Source organism: Phascolarctos cinereus, unplaced genomic scaffold (genome assembly GCF_003287225.1).
Source record: "Phascolarctos cinereus isolate Bilbo 61053 unplaced genomic scaffold, phaCin_HiC Scaffold_9;HRSCAF=440, whole genome shotgun sequence".
Taxonomy (NCBI): domain Eukaryota; kingdom Metazoa; phylum Chordata; class Mammalia; order Diprotodontia; family Phascolarctidae; genus Phascolarctos; species Phascolarctos cinereus.
Window position 1 is genome coordinate 189,092,394 of NW_027556402.1, and position 19,539 is coordinate 189,111,932.

A 19,539-nucleotide genomic window follows, 5' to 3' on the forward strand; every position below is an offset into this window, starting at 1 on the left:
TAAATATTTATCGATCATTTTGTTGAAGCCTTTCTAGCTTGGTAAGACTTTCCACAAGACTTGGCAGGCCTAGCCTTTGAGAGCCCAGGCTCACTTCCAGGCCATGATGAAGCAGCAGGTGAGGTCTTCAGGCTGAGAAATGCGATCTCTTCTTATGTTCTGATTTTCTTTATGCAGTAACCCCTCATGGCATCCACTCTAGTCTACTCTCCGGAGTGGGTATTCAATAGGGGCAGCTTATAGACCAGCTTTCAGATGTCCTGTAAGTGTGCCCTCACTGCTGCCAATTACTAGAACTGATTGCTGCCTGAGCCAGAATTTTGCTCCTGCATCACTCATCCCTCTTCTTGATCTTGCAAGGAGAGTCAGTGGACTGACTAATTGTCGCACTATGATTTCGGAAAAGGCTGCTGCCAGAGAGACTCTGTTTGGATTGTGAAATATCAGTCATTTCTATGGGAAATGAGTGTGGTTATTATGAAAATGTCATTACAATTTCAGTCTGGAGATGGAACCGGAGGGACAACTGAACAAAGTCATTGTGAATGCCATACTTATAAAAAAAAGTAAATTAAAGGTCATTTTCTGTTTCAGACAATAATATTTTGTCTTCATGAGAATCAGGTGTTCTGTCTCAGAGTAGAATATGCTTCTGAAATAGGGCTAGGGGCACAACCTGAATTATTGAGAACACTGTCTTTTTGGATTGCAATTTTTTCTGTCTGAATTTACCCAGTCCCCAAGTTCCCCTCTAAAACAATGATGGTCTTCCAAAATGCTCTCATTGATGTCTGAATGAAATCACTTGAATAGCTTTTCTGTGAGTTTGGAGTTTATCAAATCACAGTTATTGTCAAGTTTCAATAGTGCCTAGTAGACTATCTAGTGAAAAAATTACATTGAGTCTATTATTCCTTTGTGCTGTGGTTTCTCTTTAGTCTGATAATGTTTATCAAGTCACATGCTATTACAAATAGTAGAGCTTTTTTCATATTGAGTATGCTAGAATATCCTCTTCCTAACTTTGGACTTTTGATCCAGACTCACTTTCAATTTAATTCAATAAATGTTTATTAATTACGTGCTGTGTACCAGCCCTGGATGGCGATAAGGAAATGACTCAAAGAACTTTTTGAATTTAAGTCTTCCTCATTTCTTTTCCCTTCTTGGACTGGCACATAGCAGGTAATTAATAGAGGAAGAGAAAATAACAACTAGAATTCAAAATAGACCATAATAAAGGCATATAAACCAAGTGGTATAAGAATTCTGAGAAGGAATAGCTCCTATCTGGTTGATATGTGCTACTTGGCCTTAAGGAAGTATTTGTGCTGCTGCTCTCTTGACCCTCTCGACCCTTAGATATATTGCCCTGTAATATTGTTACCCCCTGTGCATGTTATGAATTTAAGGAACATAAATACGATTGCATCCACTTCTAAATTAACTACAGGTTTTATGGATAGCATACAAGCTACCAGTGGACTATTCCCTCAAACAAAAGGGTAACAGTAGACATATGCTTTTCTTTACTACCACCCTTGGGTCTCAATCTTGGTCTATTTCTAAGGAATGAAATCATGTATATAACTGAAGCTCAGGAAAATGGCCCCGTACAGACCAGAAGCAGCTACTGTTGCAACGGATAGAGTGTTGGGCCTGGAGTCCAGAAGACCTGCATTCAAATCTGGCCTCAGACACTTACTAGCTACATTACCCTGGGCTAGTCACTTATCCTCGGCCTCCATTTCCTCAACTGTGAAATGTAAAAAAGCTCCTCCTTCACAGAGTTATTATGAGGATCAGATGAGACAATTTTTGTAAAAAAAATAATAAAGTATTTGGCACAATGCCTGGCATATAGTAGGTGTTCTTATTTCCTTCCTTTTCTAGAGGCCAAATGTGGGAAGGGTCCCTGTAGCCAAGATTAAGTAGACCTATCACAAGTTATGTCAGATAAGAGTATTAGAAGTAGGGATTGATAAAAAATCTTTTTATGGCAAAGGTTGTACTTAGGTATTCAAATCATTCTGTCTATAGTTATCTCTTCCACATCACAGGATAGTGCCCCTGTAATCAGCAAAATCTGTGTAAAATTTTTTGACCCTCCTTTCATACCAGAGAAGAAAACTGAAGTATCATGGGTTAAAAGATAAAATATGTTGACATCATATAATACCATAATACACTTTATGCATTTTTGAGTTTCTAAACTTTTTCTGTGTCACCTACTGATTTTTGCATGTCATCTGTGGCTTCTGTAAAACTTCCCCCAAATTCCCATTTAATTTCTGATGCCACCCTGTGATGTATCAAAACAGTGATGGGGAAAGTCGCAATGTGAATGGGATAACTATCTCCTCTTCTCATTTGGGAAAATATCTGGTCCGGGGTGGAGAACTGGTTTGGATTGAATCAAAGAGCCACACTTGAGGACCTAGGGGGCTGCATGTGGCCTCAAGGCCACAGGTTCCTCACCCTTGGGTCTAATCCACAGTTTCTGTCTGTTCCATTTTCATTGAAAAAAATACTAACATCACTTGTACTTGCATCCATTTCCTCACTTTTCAACACTCTGCAATCTAACTTCCATTCTTGCTACTTTACTGACTTCTTTGACGTGTGGTAATTGGAGCTGCATACTTACATTTCAACCTTAGACACCCAGGAAGAAAATATATTTTCAAAATTCAAAAGTCACTTTTCTAGTTCTGTGTCTAAAGTAAGTGTCTATTTAAATAAACCATGGGATATGTGAAAGAGTGAGAGATATACTTCAGTGTGGGTGTGAAAAAGGAATACCCTAGAGATTTTCTTGGGGTGAGAGTGGGGAGATCATTCAGTTTTTAAAATGGCAGGTGGCAAAGAGCTTTTTGGGATAATTTCTAGTCCAAAAGTGTGAGGGTCCAATGCAGGAAGCGTCTTTTAAATACGCAGTCGGTTTATGGCAATGCTCTTCGTTGGAGGATGGATTGCTTAGGAATACAAAAAAATAAACTTTTCATCTCCTTTATATCACTGTACAAAGGCTTGTTCCTTTTGGAAGGGTTGGGTTTTTACGTGACAGTGGGGGCTTGAGGACTTGGAAAAGGCCACATCTTTTTTGTCGGGTGAGATATTAAGATAAATCCAGGTGAGGTGAAAGGGGAGAAAGATATGGGACAAAGATGAGGCCTGATTTGTAAAACAAAAAATACCTAAAAAACACCTGGTTTCAAGGAACATGGTAGATATATTACAGAGAAAGGACAATCCTCTTCCTGGTGGCTCGCTAGGTGATACAAGGATGTTACCTGGCCACTGTCTTAAGAAACAGGTAGGCCTTTGGAGTATTCAAAGTTGGTCTCTTCACCAGGAAGCTTTGGGAATACACCCTTCTTAGTCTTGAAGAACAGAGATACTCGGCTTAGTGGGCATAGATAGTGTCATTGGTGATGTAAAGGTCTCTTAGTCCAAGAATTTTCAGGACCTCTGAGTTCACAGGTAAACCTGGTTGCCTCTAACAAGCAACTCATTCCTCCTGACATTCTTAGGATGGGGGGCGGTGCTGTATAGTAGAATACCTTCTCTTCTCTCATTTTCTCTTCCCACTTTTAATACATCTTTAGACTTACATGGGTCTATTTTGCATCAGCAATTTCTTGTCTCTTCAAGACATTTCGCTAAAGTCAAATTCAGGTATTGTCTCGGGCTCTTGTTTCCTTCATGTAATCTGGCAAGTTCTTCCTCCTTCTGCAGCAGGTGTCTTGGAGCTGCTCATTTCTGGAGATCTGTGAGGACAGTTAATTCTCTCCTCCAGCATCATCTTCTGGGGCCGAGAAATTCAATTCATTGCCTCCTTCCTATGTCCATAGTTCTTGTGGATACTCTCTGTTATGCAGAGGACAAGCAACCCAGAAGGAGACCCACATCTCCCTAGAAATGTCAACACTGGATTCTGATATCGAGGTAGAATGGGAGCAATTACAGTTAAATCTCTATTACAGCGAATAATGAATTCTGTGGAGTGGTCATTGTATTTGATTTACCCAGCATGTGTCCATTAGGCTGGGACCAATTACACATTTTTCATAATTATAACTTTAAATAATGTACATTCAAATACCCCTGCCTACTTCATGGGATTCATTATTCACACCAATCAAGACCTAGGTGTAAAGTGCTGCTCTTGGCATGCTCAACTGTTGTTCGTTCATCTTGCTGGGGCAATGAGAAAGGCAGCCAGGAGAGCCTATTTCCATAAATAGCTTCTTAATTGCAAAATCCACTGACATTTGCTTGGTCTTCATGCTTCTTGACTTCCTTGCATCATTTAACTCCGTTGATTACCACTCCATCCTGTGTATGTTCTCTGTATTCCTATGATGCTCCTCTCCGGGTACTCCTATCTGTCCAATTGCTTTTTTCCCTCAATTTCCATTGCTTGTTCATTGTCATCCTTCTACCCTGTAAGTGTGGGCATCCTTCAGAGGCTTCATCCTATACTTCATTCAAATATAGTGGCTGAGTGTTGGACTTGAAGTCAGGAAGATCTGAGTTCAGACCCTGCTTCAGACACAAGCTGTGTGACCCTGGGTAAATCAATTAACCTCTTTCAGGATCAGTGTCTTCACCTGTAAAATGGGGATATATAAAGAACACAAACAGAAGCAGAGCATCTCCCACTGTCTACTAGAAATCTTCACCTGGTACCTTAAACTTAACACTGTCAAAAAATGAACTCATCATCTTTCCAAACCTGCGCCTCTTTTAAGTTTCTTTATTTCTAATGAAAGCATTACCATTCTCTCAGTCATCCCAATTCAAAATTTCAAAGTTTTCTTTGATTTCCTGGCTGCTTTGGCTCCTACATCCAATTTGTTTCCACATACTGTCAAATCGACCTCCGTACCAGCAATCTAATGTACATCTTTCTCTCCAGTCATAGTTCTACCATCATAGATCAGGATGTCATTGTACCCTGCCTGGACTATTGTAACAGCATCCTAATCACTATCCCCATCTCCAATCTCCCTTGTTCCAATCCATCCTTTACCCATACATCAAAACAATCTTCATAACGTGCAGGCCAGGGAGCATTTCTTTCTTACTCAAAACCTTCCAGTTGTTCCTCATTAACATTAGGACAAAATACAGACATTGCAACTTCATATTCAAAGCCATTCCCAGTCTGCCTCCAATTTATCTTTACATTAATATTTCTGTCAAATTCCCTTTGCACACTCCATATTCCAATCCAATTGGATCAGTTGCTTTTCCCTTGTGTCATTCTACCTGCCCCTCTGCATTTGCTCAGGCCAGCTCATCACTTTCTTCATTTGTCAAAACTTTCTTTCAAGGGTCCCCTCTGGTGCTATGTCCTCCATAAAGACTTCCTTGACTCATGATGAAAAATACTATCCACCTCTAGAGAAAGAGCTGATAGAGTCTGAATGCAGATCAAAGCATACTCTTTCTCACTTTATTTTTTGTGTGTTTATTTTTAGTGGTTGTGTTGTTTGTGTCTTCTTTCACAGCATGACTAATATGGTAATATGTTTTGCATGATTGCACATGTATAACCCATGTCAAATTGCCTACCATTTCAGGGAGGGGGTGGGAAGAAGGAAGAGAATTTGGAACTCAAAACAGAAAAAAAAATGAACACTAAAAATTGTTTTTACACGTAATTGGGAAAAAATAAAATGTTATTAAAGGAAAAAAAAAGACTTTCTTGATGCCTCAATAGAATTTTAGACTTAGAGCTGGAAGGGACCTTAGTATTCTTATAATCCACACTCCTTACTCCTATAGATAAAGAAACTGACTGGTCTAAGGTCACATAAGTAGTAAATGGCAAAACCAGGACTTGAACTAAAATAGTCCGACTTCAAATCCAAAACTCTTCTCAGTTTACCATACTGCTGTTTCTACCTCCCTGAATTTTCTTACAACACTCTCTTTGGAGCCCTTTGCTTGTACTTATTAAACTGGACTTCACATTATGTTTGTTTGCATGCCTCCTAACCCCCCCTGATAGTAGTAATGGCTGACACTCATAGAACACATTTGCAAGCTTAAAGAGTTTTCTATAACTTCTTTTTCAATCCTCAGAGCTACCCTGTAGTGCAGGTCCTACAAGTATCATCATCCCCATTTTCCAGAAAATGAAACTGAAGGAGCTGAAAATATTTGCCCAAGATTATTCCTCGAGTAAATGACAGAGCCAGAATCAAGCCCAGACCTCTTGGATCTAAACCAGTGTTAATTCTGCCATATCACAGCAACTTTTCTACTAAGATTTAAACTCCTCCAGGGCAGATGCTACATATTTATTTTTCTTAATCATTGCATCCCCAATGTATGGTGTGGTTACCTGCATGTAATTAGTACTTAATGTCTGTTGAATTGAATTAATTTGAATTGAATTGAATTGAATCTTGATTGAATTGAATCTTGGTCTCACATGTGCTAGATGGGGTGACTGGCAGAAAGCAGTTGTAGAAGAGGAAGCATATTTTCCCTCTTGGCTGAGTAGAAAAATATCTGCTAGAGTTAGCTAGGTGGCACAGTGGATAAAGCTCTGGGCCTGGAATCAGGAAGATCTGATTTCAAATCTGACCTCTGACTCTTACTAACTGTGTGACCCTGGGCAAGTCACTTAACTTCTTTCTGCCTCAACTGTAAAATGGGGATAATAATAGTACCTACCATGCAGGGTTGTTGTGTAGATCAAATGAGATACTTGTAAAACACTTAGTACAGAGTCTGACACATAGTAGGTGCTTAATAAGTATTGTTTTCCCTTCCTTTCTTTTGCTCTCTTCTCCTTTTCCCTTCCCTCTGTGTGGGCTTCCCTGCCCTGGGTTTCAGTTGGGTTGAACTAAATGTTGGAAGTCCTCTCTACCGCTAACATTTTAGGATTCTTTGGTTGCAGGTATTCCTTTCAAGACGAAGAAGACATGTTCATGGTGGTCGATTTGCTTCTGGGAGGGGATCTCCGTTACCACCTACAACAAAACGTGCATTTCAGTGAAGGAACTGTGAAACTCTATATCTGTGAGCTGGCCCTTTCCCTTGACTACCTGCAGAGATACCATATAATCCACAGGTAAGCCAAGTGTGGCTAATTTGGGAATGAGCGGAAGAGGTCACTGCAATAAGATGAGCTTTCTTTCCTGTTTCTAGGTGTTTTGTGGAAGGGATGAGAAAAATCTTCTATACTGAGGTAGAATGGGCATTAGGCTCTTATGCTATTCACTAGCTAAGGAATGAAAAGCTTTTTCCCTCTGTGATATGAAAGTTAAAAATTGATGATTGCTTCATGGTGACTTTTTTATTCTTGGGAATGTTATTTGATTAGATCTAAGATCCAAGTTCCAACATGTCCTGTGCTCCCATAATGCTTTCCTGCCTTCATAAAATTATAAAATAAATGGAGTTAGGATTGGATGGGACCTTAGAGATCATCCAGTCCAACCACACCGTTCTATAGAGAAGGAAACCAAAGGCCAGAGAGGGCAACTTACTCTCCAAATCAATTGAAAAGCCAAGATCTGAAGCCAAATCATAGGATTAGAGAGTTAGAGGTAGAAGGGACCTCAGATGCTACCCAGGCCACCCTTCCTCATTATACAGATGAAGAAGTTGAGACTTTAGGATGTTAAAAGTGTCCCAACTAGTACACGTCAGAGGAGAAATTTGAACCATAGTCTCCCTGTCTTGAAGTCCAGCAGTCTACCCACTCCACTATACTCTCTAGTCTCTTTGATTAGATATTTTTAATGTAAAGGACTTAGTGACAATACTTGCTCATGTTCAGTTGTTCTCATTTGTGTCTGACTCTTTTTGACTCCATTTTGGAGTTTTCTTGGCAAAGATACTAGAGAGGTTTTCCATTTCCCTCTCCAGCTGATTTTACAGATGAGGAAAATAAGGCAAACAGGGTTAAGTGACTTGCCAAGGGTGACACAGCTAGTGTCTAAGGTTAGATTTGAACTCTGAAAGAGGAGTCTTCCTGACTCCAGGTCCAGCATTCTATCTACTGCACTGCCTATTTGTTTTGAAATTTGAAAGGTAAAAGGATTAGCTATGTTTAACTTGACCCCAGATAGCAGAACTAAGAACTTTGGGTAGGGGCTACAGTGAGACAGATTTTGGCTCATTGTAAAGAGAAACTCCCCAGCAATGATAGGCTACCCTAAAGTGAGCTATATATCCTCAGTAAACCCATTTTTCTGAGATGATATAGTAGGGATTGACGTTTGAATACAAGTTGGACAAGATGACCTCTGACGTCCTGGTGCATGGCCGTTCATTGTGAATGGGAAGAATCACCATGTTTATTTATTTAAATAGGCTGGTTTTAGTTGTCAATGGTTAAAAGATTCAGTGAACAATGAACAGAATCATATATTTCCAAGATCAGAAAAAAAATTTCATGTAACACATGAATCCTTTCTATAACATCTCTAAGTGGTCAACCACCCTGGGCTTGAAGAACTCTAATGATGGGAGATGCCTTGGTTCCACAGTTTTAGGAAAGGCATTGAGAAGCTGGAACATGTTGAGAGAAGGGTGATAAAGGGATGATGAAGGGCCCTGAGCTTATCTGATGTAAGGATTGGTTCATGTTGCCAGGGAAGGCTATCCTAGACAAGTGTAGGTTGAGGGAAGATATGAAAGCTATCTTCAAGCATCTGAAAGGCAGTCTTATGGAAGAGGGATAGACTTGTTCTGCTTGGCCTCAGAGGGCAGAAACAGCAATCATGGGGTGAAAGCTGCAAAAGGGAAGCTTATGTTTGATTTAGGGGAAAAAAACCACAAACTTTCCCCAAATTAGGGCTATCCAGATGTAGACTGTGCTCTTCTAGGAAGCAGTAAGTACCTCTCTAATGGACTACATGCAAACCTAGGTGACAACTTGTCAACTCTGTTGTAGAGAGAATTCCTGATGAATTGCTAAACTATGTTGGTGGGGGGAGTTTCCACACCAGATGATTCCCCAGCTGTCAATTTAAGCCAATTCCAGCCCCTACTGCCTCACCTACCTCCTATTTATCCCTTAGGCTTACACCTGGTTTTCTGATCACTTACCTTCCTATTTTAGTGTGCATTAGTAACTTGGTTCTCCACCCATAGCTTCCTTCCCTGACAGCTTAGCACAGATAGATTCCTTGGAGGTCGATCCTGTCTTAATATAAAGGACACTGGTCCTGGAGTCAGCTAGCAGATCTGAGAGTGGTTTTAGGGAAGTCTTTTAGCTTCTGGGAGGTTCAGTTTTCTCTTCTATAAAAAGGAAGTAATGATGCTTGCTGCCCATGTCAGAGAGGTACTGAGGGCATTAAACAAGATAACCATTTCTAGAGGCATTTTGTAATCTCTGAATTGCTAAATAAATGTATATCCAACAATAAAATCCCATTCAAATACTAAGTAAGACTAACTTTGTACAAAACACTATGCTTAATATCAGAAATCCAAGAGACAAAAACAAAATCAGCCCCTGAGGTGACATTTTATATTAATTACATTGATATAAATTATATAAAACAACTTTAATAATGAATAATAGTAGCTTATATTTGTATATAATGCTTTTAAGTTTGAAAAGGGCCTTACAAATATTATCTCATATGATCTCCATAACAACCCTGGGAAGTAGGTGCTATTGTTATCCCCATTTTACAGATGATAAAATTGAGGTAAACAGAGGTCATGTCACTGTCCAAGGTTATACAACTGAGAAGTGTCTGGGTCATGTTTGAACTCAGGTCCTCCTAACTCCAGAGCCAATGCTTTGTCCTCTGTAATCACCTAGCTGACTCTAGCAGGGGACTTTCTATTATGTCAAAAGGGAAAAGATGCTTCCTCTTCTTCTGGCAAAACCCCTCTACTTTCTACCAGTCACCCTGAGATACCTCATATTACTGATGTTATTCTTGTCATTGTTCCTGAATCCCCTAATTCCAAGTCCAGCGTGCTTTGTATTACCCTACACTGCCTCCCTTGATCATCCTGACCAGATTCAGATCTATCATCTGTGATTTCCCCTGCTCTGGGAGTGCCCGTTTATAACAGCTACATCATCAAATTCATACCAAAGTAGATTTGGAGAGGAAATTCTAAATTGCTTGGAAAGCAGTGGCTATGAATACCTTAAGGCCAAAGAAAGATTGTAGAAGATGATAGCTCTGCCACTGTGATATTTTTTCTCCAGTTTTCAACAAATATTTCAAGGCATTTCTTAAGAGTCTTTCTATTTAACACATGTGCCATTTGCCCTGAAGCTCTGGTTTTCATCTGAGAAAAAAATCTCAGGGAGAAATTTAGGTATCTAATTGTCTGTACATTTTAAAAGTGGATAGGGTCCCTTGTATAGAATACTTGTAAAATGATTTCCTTGCAAGGGGCTTTCACAAATCATAGGATCATAGCTGTAGAACTAAAAGGGACCACAGAGGTTACTTAGTCCAACTCTCTCATGGTTAAATACAAGGAAATTGAGACTTAGGCAAGTTAAGTTACTTGCCCAGAGGTGCATGGGTATCAGAAGCAGAATTTGAACCCAGGTCAAGACATTCAGAGGAGCCTATTGCATCTAAGCTGTTTAGCCTTGTCCTATATCCCTTTAATCTCTTGTCATGGAGGATCCCTTATTTCTATAGATTTTTTTTTCTACTCTTCATTTGTGTTAGAATCATTAATCTTAAAGCTGGAAAGACCTTGGAGGTCAGCGAGTTAGACACTAACCTGAACTACAGGTTACCTGTCCTGGCACTACTCCCCAATAAAAACTCCCATGACCCTAACACTTTGAAGTTTACAAAGCTCTTTCCTCACAGTCATGCTATAGGGCAGGTAGTATATTGTGTTTCCCATTTTAAATCTTGGGAATCATGCTCCTTATGGTTCAATGGCACATTCAGACAGCCTGAAGCTGCACAGCATACAGTTAAGAAGTGTCAGAACCAGGATACCAATCCAGTGCTCTTGACTCTGTGTCCAGAGGTCTTTCTACTACAACACACTTTCAAGGCAAGTCCTTTATCAATCAGAAATTGTTTTTTTATAAATTTGAAACAGTTCCCTATACATTATAGAAGTGAGACTTTTATCAGAAAGACTTGCTACAAACACTTTTTCTCATCAAACTGCTTCTCTTTTCATTTTAGCTGTATTAGTTTTATTTGTGCAAAATCTTTCCAATTTTATGTAATAAAAATTGTCCGTTTTACCTAATGTGATCCCCTTTATCCCTTGTTTTGTCATGAATTCTTCTTTTATACATAGATCTGATTGGTAATTTCTTCCCTGATACTCTATTTTGTTTGGAGCTTACTCATTTGGAGCTTAACTTGGTATATGTTATAAGATTTTGGTCAATATCTGGTATTTCCCAGACCTTTCCAGTCAATGTTTATCAAAAGTCTTTTTTTTTAAACTCTAACAGTCTTCAGTGGTATTACATAGTTGTGAGTTACGGAATACTATGAACTCTGAAGTTGAGGATCACCCAAAGGGAATGTAGAAATCACATGGTTGATGTGAACTGGCTTTCAAGTAGGAGAAGGGGCTGTGGAGAGCAAGAAAGAGATAAAAAGTGGGTTAAAAGTTCTCCTGGAACCAGCAGTTAGTACAGATACAGAAGAAGATAATCTGTCCCTCATCATTTGGGCAAAGCTACCAGGTATGATTATGCTACTCCATCATGACCACAGTTGGAACCAGACTTGTCAGTCTCTGGACCCCAGAATTCAGGCTATTCTGATACCAACAAAGAAGCTGTTCTCAATTTGCAGAACACAACTGAAGTCTTCACCACCTTCCCTTTGAACTCCTACACATCTATGGAAAAATCATATCTGGACAAGTATCTATATCCAAAATTCCAACAAGAAAAAAATGAAACCAAATTCAGGGCTAAAGTCCAAAGCTGATAGGAAGCTGAAGAAGCTGACAGGGGAGGAAGTCCCTGGCAAAGAACACAACAGTGGTTGTCCAGGCTTCAAGTACACAAAGCTACCATCGAACTCTAGTTCTGAGGGAGGAGTCAGAGAGATCAGCACAGGAGGTTGGCCTGAGAGGTCTGCTCACTGCTTTTTCTAAGAGACTTCAGGGTCTCACTCTGACCGTCCTTTTGAAAGAAAGCATGCTTATTATAATGAGGGCACCCAAAATATTTGTGAAAATTATCATTGAGAATAAATATAGTCACAGTAAAAAGTCATCTTCTGAAGATGAGCTGGGTTCTTGGGAACATGAAAAACTCTTAACTAAGTCTAATGTACAAGATGAGTGGTCAAGGTGGGGAAGAAATGACTATAAAGCCATAAAACTAATTTTCTTTTGTGGCTCTTATACTGTGGCTCTTTCACAGATCTAGAAAAAATAGTAACAAAATTCATTTGGAAGAACAAAAGGGCAAGAATATCAAGGAAAAAATGTAAATGAAAGAGGTTTAGCAGTATTAGATCTTAAACTATATTATAAGGCAACAATAATTGGCTAGGAAATAGAAAGGTAGATTAGTGGAACAGAGAAGAAATACAATCTATAGCGGCAAATGAATATAGTTTGACAAGTGTAAAGGCTTAAGTTTTTGGGATAAGAATTCGTTATTTGGTAAAAATTGTTAGGAAATCTGGCAAGCTGGCAGAAATTGGGCATAGACCAATATCTTACACCATTTACCAAGATAAGGTCAAAATGGATACATGACCTAGATATAAACGGAGATATTACAAGAAAATTTGAAGAACATGGAACATATTACCTATAAGATTTATGAATAGGTGAATAATTTATGAACAAATATGATATGGAGAGTGTTGTGAGAAGTAAAATTAAAAAAAGAAGGTTTTGTACAAATGAAACAAATGTAACCAAGATTAGAAGGAAAGCAGAAAACTGGGAAGAATTTTATAGACAGTTCCCCAGATAAAGGTCTCATATCTCAAATACATAAAGCACTTTGTTAAATATGTAAGAATATGAGTCATTCCTTAGTTGATAAATGGTCAAAGGATATGAACAGGCAGTTTTCGTTTGAAGAAATAAAAATAATTTGTAGTAATATAAAAATGATCTAAATCATTATTGATTAGAGCAGGACTGCACAACATTTGGTCTGCTTATGGCCTGGCCTGCAAAAGGATTTTGGGCAACCCATGAAAAATGTAGAGGATGTAAAACAGGCCTGAACAACATATCACCTGTGGGCTGCTTTAGCTGGCTGCAAGCAGCCCACGGGCCATATGTTGTGCTGGCCTGGATTACAAAAATGCAAATTAAAACAACCTTGAGATACCATTTTACACCTGTCAGATTGGCTAAAATGATAGAAGAGGAAAATGACAGATTTTGGAGTGGATGTGGAAAAATTGGGACCTTAATTCATTGTTGGTGGATCTGTGAGCTGATTCAATCATTTTGGAGAGAGATTTGAAATCATGCCCAGAGTTATTAAACTGCCTATACCCTTTGACCCAGCAATACCGTTATTAGTTCTGTTTCCCAAGATGATTAGAGAAAATGGAAAAGAATCTATGTGTCCTAAAATATTTATAGCAGCTCTTTTTGTGGTAGCAAAGAAGTGGAGACTGTGGGGATGCCCATCAATTGGGGATGGCTAAACAAATTGTGGCATATGTTCATGAGAGAATATTACTCTCTTATAAGAAATGATGAGCTCAGTGATTTTAGAAAAGCATGGAGAGATCTTCATAAAATAAAGAAGAGTGAAATGAGCAGAATCAAGAAAACATTGTATACAGTAACAACAATATTGTTTTAAGAAGAACTTTGAGCAACCAACTCATTCTGACTATTATAAATACCCAAGTTAACCTCAAAAAGCCTACATAGGAAGGTGATGTTTGAATCCACAAAGGAATACTGCTGTGGTGTAGGAAATGATGAGCTGGTTGATTTAGAAAAATATGGAAAGACTTGGATTTACGAAGGAAGATGCTATCCACCTTCACAGAAACAGATGACAAGTAGAAATAAGCATAGTATGGTCTTACATATGTGTGTATATCTGTGTATGTGTGTGTGTGTGTGTGTGTATATATATATATATATATATATATATATATATATATATATATAATTGTGGCCTTCTTTAGGGTGGGGAGAGAGGAAGGGGGAAAACAAAGTTAAAAAGTGTACAGTAGAGAACAAAGGAAAACCAAGAAGGGAGCAAAGAAAAGCCGGGAAGCTTTGAAAACAATGTGTAGTATTTATTATATAGGTTTTCTTGAAATTGAAATTTATTCTTTATATTGAATCCCTTCTTATGGTCTGCTATGTAGATGTCAATCTCTTTTTTTCCTGTTCTCATTTTGTATTTAAATGTAAAATAATTTATTTTACCAAAAACTAATCTTATTATTATTAGCTAACATTAATATAGTGCCCACTGTGTGCCAGGCACTGTGCTAAGCACTCTTTATTGATATTATATCATTTGATCTTCATAACAACCCTCAGAGGAGCTGTTACTATCCCCATTTTACAGTTGAGGAAACTGAGACCACCAGAAGTTGAATGACTTGTCCAAGATCACATAGCTATTAAGTGTCCGACCTCAGATTTTAACTCAGGTCTTCCTGATTCTAGGCCCAGTGCTCTATCTACTCCACCACCTAGGTTCCCTGAGAAGAGGAATGCCAAAGTGCTTGGCGAGGTGGCACCACCAGCGGAATAAAGGAATCTCCCTCGAGGGGACTAATAACACCAAGCACAATAGCAGCAACAACAGCTCAGATTTCCAACCTGTTAATGAATAGGCATTTATTGAATGCCTACTAAGTACCAGTTAGTGTGGTAGATGTTGGGGATTAAGTAACAAAAAAATTAATATTCTTTGCCTTTAAGAAGATAGCCTCTATCAGGAGAAAAGCATGGGGCAGCTAGGTGGTGTAGTAGATAGAGCACCAACCCTGGAGTCAGGAGGATCTGAGTTCAAATGTGGCCTCAGACAGGTAATACTTACTAGCTGTGTGACGCTGGGCAAGTCACTTAACCAAATTGTCTAGCCAAAAAAAAAAAAAGCATGTGCTTGTAATGTGTATTTTATTTGGACCAAACCTATGATTTTCTTCCATAGGGAAATCTCAGCAGGAAAATCCATCCATCCATGCAGATCTTCGCTTACTCTACAATTTATAGTCTTAAATAGATGCTCTGGGATGCTTAGAAGTTAAATGACTTTCCCAGGTTAGAGTCAGGTGTAGGACCTGAACCTATCCGAACCTAGGTCTTCCTGACTCCACCATTCCACCTCTCTAATATTTGTGTGTATGCGTAAGTAAAGAGATAGGGACACGACTTGTGTTTTCATTGGCATAGGAATCACATAGGTCATGAAATTAATTCCATTACTACAGTGATTTATGATCTTATACGGTAGAATTACCTAGAACATTAAGAGGCTGAGTGATTTGTTCAGTGTCATACAGCTAACATCAGTCAGTGAGCCCATCCTCCTGGTGCCAAGGCCAGCTCCTTGTGCCTTATAGAAAGGTAATTGTGCCTCCCTATACTTACGTATATACAAAATAAATATATGGTAATTTCATGAGTTAAGTACTAGCAGCTTGGTGACTGTACATCTTCTGTCATCCAAGGATTGAACTGGCTAACTCTGGACAGGCTTATCACCAAGATGTCCCTAAGGAATGCATTTTTCAGCAGCAACAATTCTCTAAGCCTACCTACTAACTCCCCAAAGGAGCCCGCAATCTGTATTGGTATATATATCCACACAGACAAAAATCGCAGGTCTTTGTCTTCTAGCAGTGGATAGAGTGCCAGCCCTGGAGTCAGGAAGATTCAAATATGGCCTCAGACACTTACTAGCTGGGTGACACTGGGCAAATCACTTAACCTCATTTGCCTCAGTTTCCTTATCTGTAAAATGAGTTGGAGAAGGAAATGGCAAACCACTCCAGTATCTCTGCCAAGAAAACCCCAAAGGGAGTCATGAGAGTCAGACACAACTGAAACGACTGAACAACAAAATTATTTATAAAAGAGTCTGTGTGTGAGTTTTGTGTGTTACCTTGTTCTCATTCCAGAGAAGCCTCTGGAAAGTCTAGACTTTAGTGACACAGACAATTTAACAAAATTTTATATTACTTGCACTCTTTGCCTGGCAAATTTCTTGAAGAATGTTATGGGGAATTGTCTTTGTCCATTTAGCTGTGCAGTTTCTCTGGGAAATCAAATGATAACATATTTCCCTTGATGGCAGAGATCTAGGGACTGGGATTTTGCTGAGTTGCAAAGTGTTATTTAGTTACCAAACCTCTGTTCTCTTTGGCAATATTGTTATTTGTATCACTGAAGCATAACTGAATGATGGCAGGACATCTGTCCTGCCTATGCCTGCTGTTTGACTTGAGCAAATCACTTAGCCTTACTTTGCTGAGCTTCCCTTTGCCCAAAAATGAAGATGAGTAATGGTAGTAGTAGTAGTAACAACAACAGCCACAACAACAATATTTGAATGAAGAATTAATTAGCTAATTAACTCATAATCAGAGGATTTTGAGTATTGTGAGACAATTCTAAAGTATTTTGCGAATATTCTGTCATTTTTTTTAAAAAAAAAACTCTTATATTCCCATTATACTATTATACTTTACAGTTACAAAGAGTTATTCCCCTATCTCATTTCATTCTCATTATAGCATTGTGAGGTACTTAGGGTTTGTGACACAATGGATGGAGAATGGGGGTTGGAGTTGGGAAGACTTGAATTACTTTTTCCCCACTTAATAGTACTTTATTTTTTCCAATTACATGCAAAGATCGTTTTCAACATTCACTTTTACAAGATTTTGAGTTCCAAATTTTTTCCCCTCCCTACCACCCCCCTGCTTAAGATGGCATGCAATCTGATATAGGCTATACATGTACAATCATATTAAACATATCTCATCATTAGTGATGTTGTGAAAGAAGAATCAGAACAAAAGGGAAAAACCATGAGAAAGGGAAAAAAGAGAAAATAGTATACTCTGATCTGTATTCAGACTTCATAATTCTTTCTCTGGATGTGGACAGCATTTTCCATCATGGGTTCCTTGGAATTGTCTTAGATTATTGCATTGCTGAGATGAACTAAGTCTATCAAAGTTGGTCATTGCACAATGTTGCTGTTACTGTGTACAATGTTCTCCTGGTTCTGCTCACTTAACTCCGCATTGGTTTGTGTAAGTCTTTCCAGGTTTTTCTAAAATCCATTTGCTCATCATTTCTTATAGAACAATAGTATGCCATTACATTCATATACCACAAATTGCTTAGCCATTCACCAATTGATAGGCATCCCCTCTACCACCACAAAAAAAAAGCTGCTATAAATATTTTGTACATGTGGGTCCTTTTGCCTTTTTAATGCATGCTTTGGGATATAGACCCACTAGTGCTATTGCTGGATCAAAGGGTATGCAATTTTATAGCTTTTTAGACATAGTTTCAAATTATTCTCCTGAATGGTTGGATCAGTTCACAATTTCACCAACAATGTATTAGTTTTCCAATTTTCCCACATCTTCTCCAACATTTATCATTTTCCTTTTTTGTCATATTAGCCAATCTGATAAATGTGAGTTGGTACCTCAGAGTTATTTTAATTTGCATTTCTCTATTCAATAATGATTTAGAGTGTTTTTTCGTATGACTCTAGATAGCTTTAATTTATCTGAAAACTGCCTGTTCATATCCTTTGACCATTTATCAATTGGGCAATGACTTGTATTCTTATAAATTTGACTCAGTTCTCTATATAGTTTAGAAATGAGGACTTTATCAGAGACCCTGGATGTAAAAATTGTTATGCAGCTTTCTGCTTCCCTTCTAATCTTGGTTGCATTGGCTTTGTTTGTGAAAAACCTTTTTGAATGAATGTAATCAAAATTATCCACTTTGCATTTCATAATGTAATCTATCTCTTGCTTGGTCATAAATTCAGGAAGATTTGAATTTAAATCCTCACTGCTTGTGTGACCCTGGGCAAATCATCTGACTTCATTTTACCTCAGTTTCCTTATCAGTAAATAAAGATAATATAACACCTATCCCTCAGGGTTGTTGTGACAATCAAATAAGATAACATATGTAAGGTGATTTGCAAACTTTAAAGTGCTTTATAAATGCTAGTTGTTGTTGTTGTTATTATTATTATTATTATTATTATTATTATTATTATTATTATTTTTACAAGTGAGTAAATTGATGTCCAAAGAGATGAAATGACTTTTCCAGGCAGAACTACCTGCCCCCTTTCACATGCTTTGAATTATACAGGAAGGATAAGGTATATAGAATATATGCAACAAAACACTGAGTTGATCATTCATTTTGGTTGTTTTTCTTCTTTGCAATTTTATCTACTGTACTGTTTGACCATGGATAAATCATTTTGCCTCTTTCAGCCTTAATTTTATCATCTGTAAAATGAGGATAATAATATCTAATTCACCAAGCTGTTGCGAGGTCACTATTGTGAGGATCAAATGATATGTGTGAAATGCTTTACAAGCCTTATAGCACTATACACATATTAGCTATCATCATCATCATCATCATCATCATCATCATCATCATCATCCCACTCTAATTTGTTTCCCCTAGAACTGGCCTTTGCTTGAACTTTAGCTCCTGTCCTAGGGACACACTTGATAACTTTATCTGAAACTCTTCATTTCCAACCTGAGTAGAATTCCATCTAAACTCTGGATTTGGTTTCATTGGCGCATTTGGAACATCTCAATTTCACCTACCTCCCACTTGGTTTTGATTCTAGCTCTGTTACTTATTTGCTATGACTTTGGGCAAGTCTTTTGCCCTTATGGGCATTAATTTTCTCATCTGTCAAATAAAGGGATTGGTTGAAAATACCTCTGAGTTGCCTTCTAGTTCTCCCATTTTATGAGTTTGTTTTCTTCTGCAATAACAGTCTGTCAACAAAGCATTTATTAAGCACTTGCTATGTGCCAGGCACCCACCTTTAAGACAACATAGACTGTGCCTCTTTTCCCCATTTGGTATGGCACTTTGGTTGGCCTAGAATGTCTTCAGACAAATTAAACTCATTGGTAACCTGTGCTGTGACTTTGCTGTGGGACAGGATGCGACTAAGGCCACATAACATGTCAATGGACTTGAACCAAGTGTCGTCTATGTTTGGTGCTCCTATACTATTTTAGGGACAAGAAATCAGAAGTCAGCTCAGCTGGTACCATTCGGATCAGCCACTCTAGGCTCAGCCTAACCTAACATCTCATTATCACTTATTCCTCCACATTCTGGTGCCTGCTGAGGGTGTGGGCTCAGAAACATTATGAACCATGGTGCCAGACCAACAATAATGAACATCTTCGTCCACAAAGTCATTATTCTGACACAGCGATGATGAAAGAAGATGAGAACCAGAGTGACATGCCATGAGAGCCACTGCCACGGTCTCCCCCTCTCCATCCATGAGTCTTTCGTGTGTGGTCTCATCCACCCACGCCTGACAGTTTGCCATCAGTTCTTTTTGCTAAT

At 38.5% G+C, this 19,539-nt stretch overlaps 1 protein-coding gene across 1 annotated transcript in view; it reads left to right on the forward strand.

Annotated features, from left to right (window-relative positions):
- Positions 1 to 391: 391 nt before the first annotated feature.
- STK32B (serine/threonine kinase 32B) overlaps positions 392 to 19,539 on the forward strand; it is a 136,610-nt gene continuing 117,462 nt past the window's right edge. Inside the window, exons 1-2 of the mRNA XM_078148862.1 lie at positions 392 to 435; positions 6,917 to 7,090. Coding sequence (XP_078004988.1) covers positions 392 to 435; positions 6,917 to 7,090 — 218 coding nt within the window. The remainder of the gene's footprint in view (positions 436 to 6,916; positions 7,091 to 19,539) is intronic.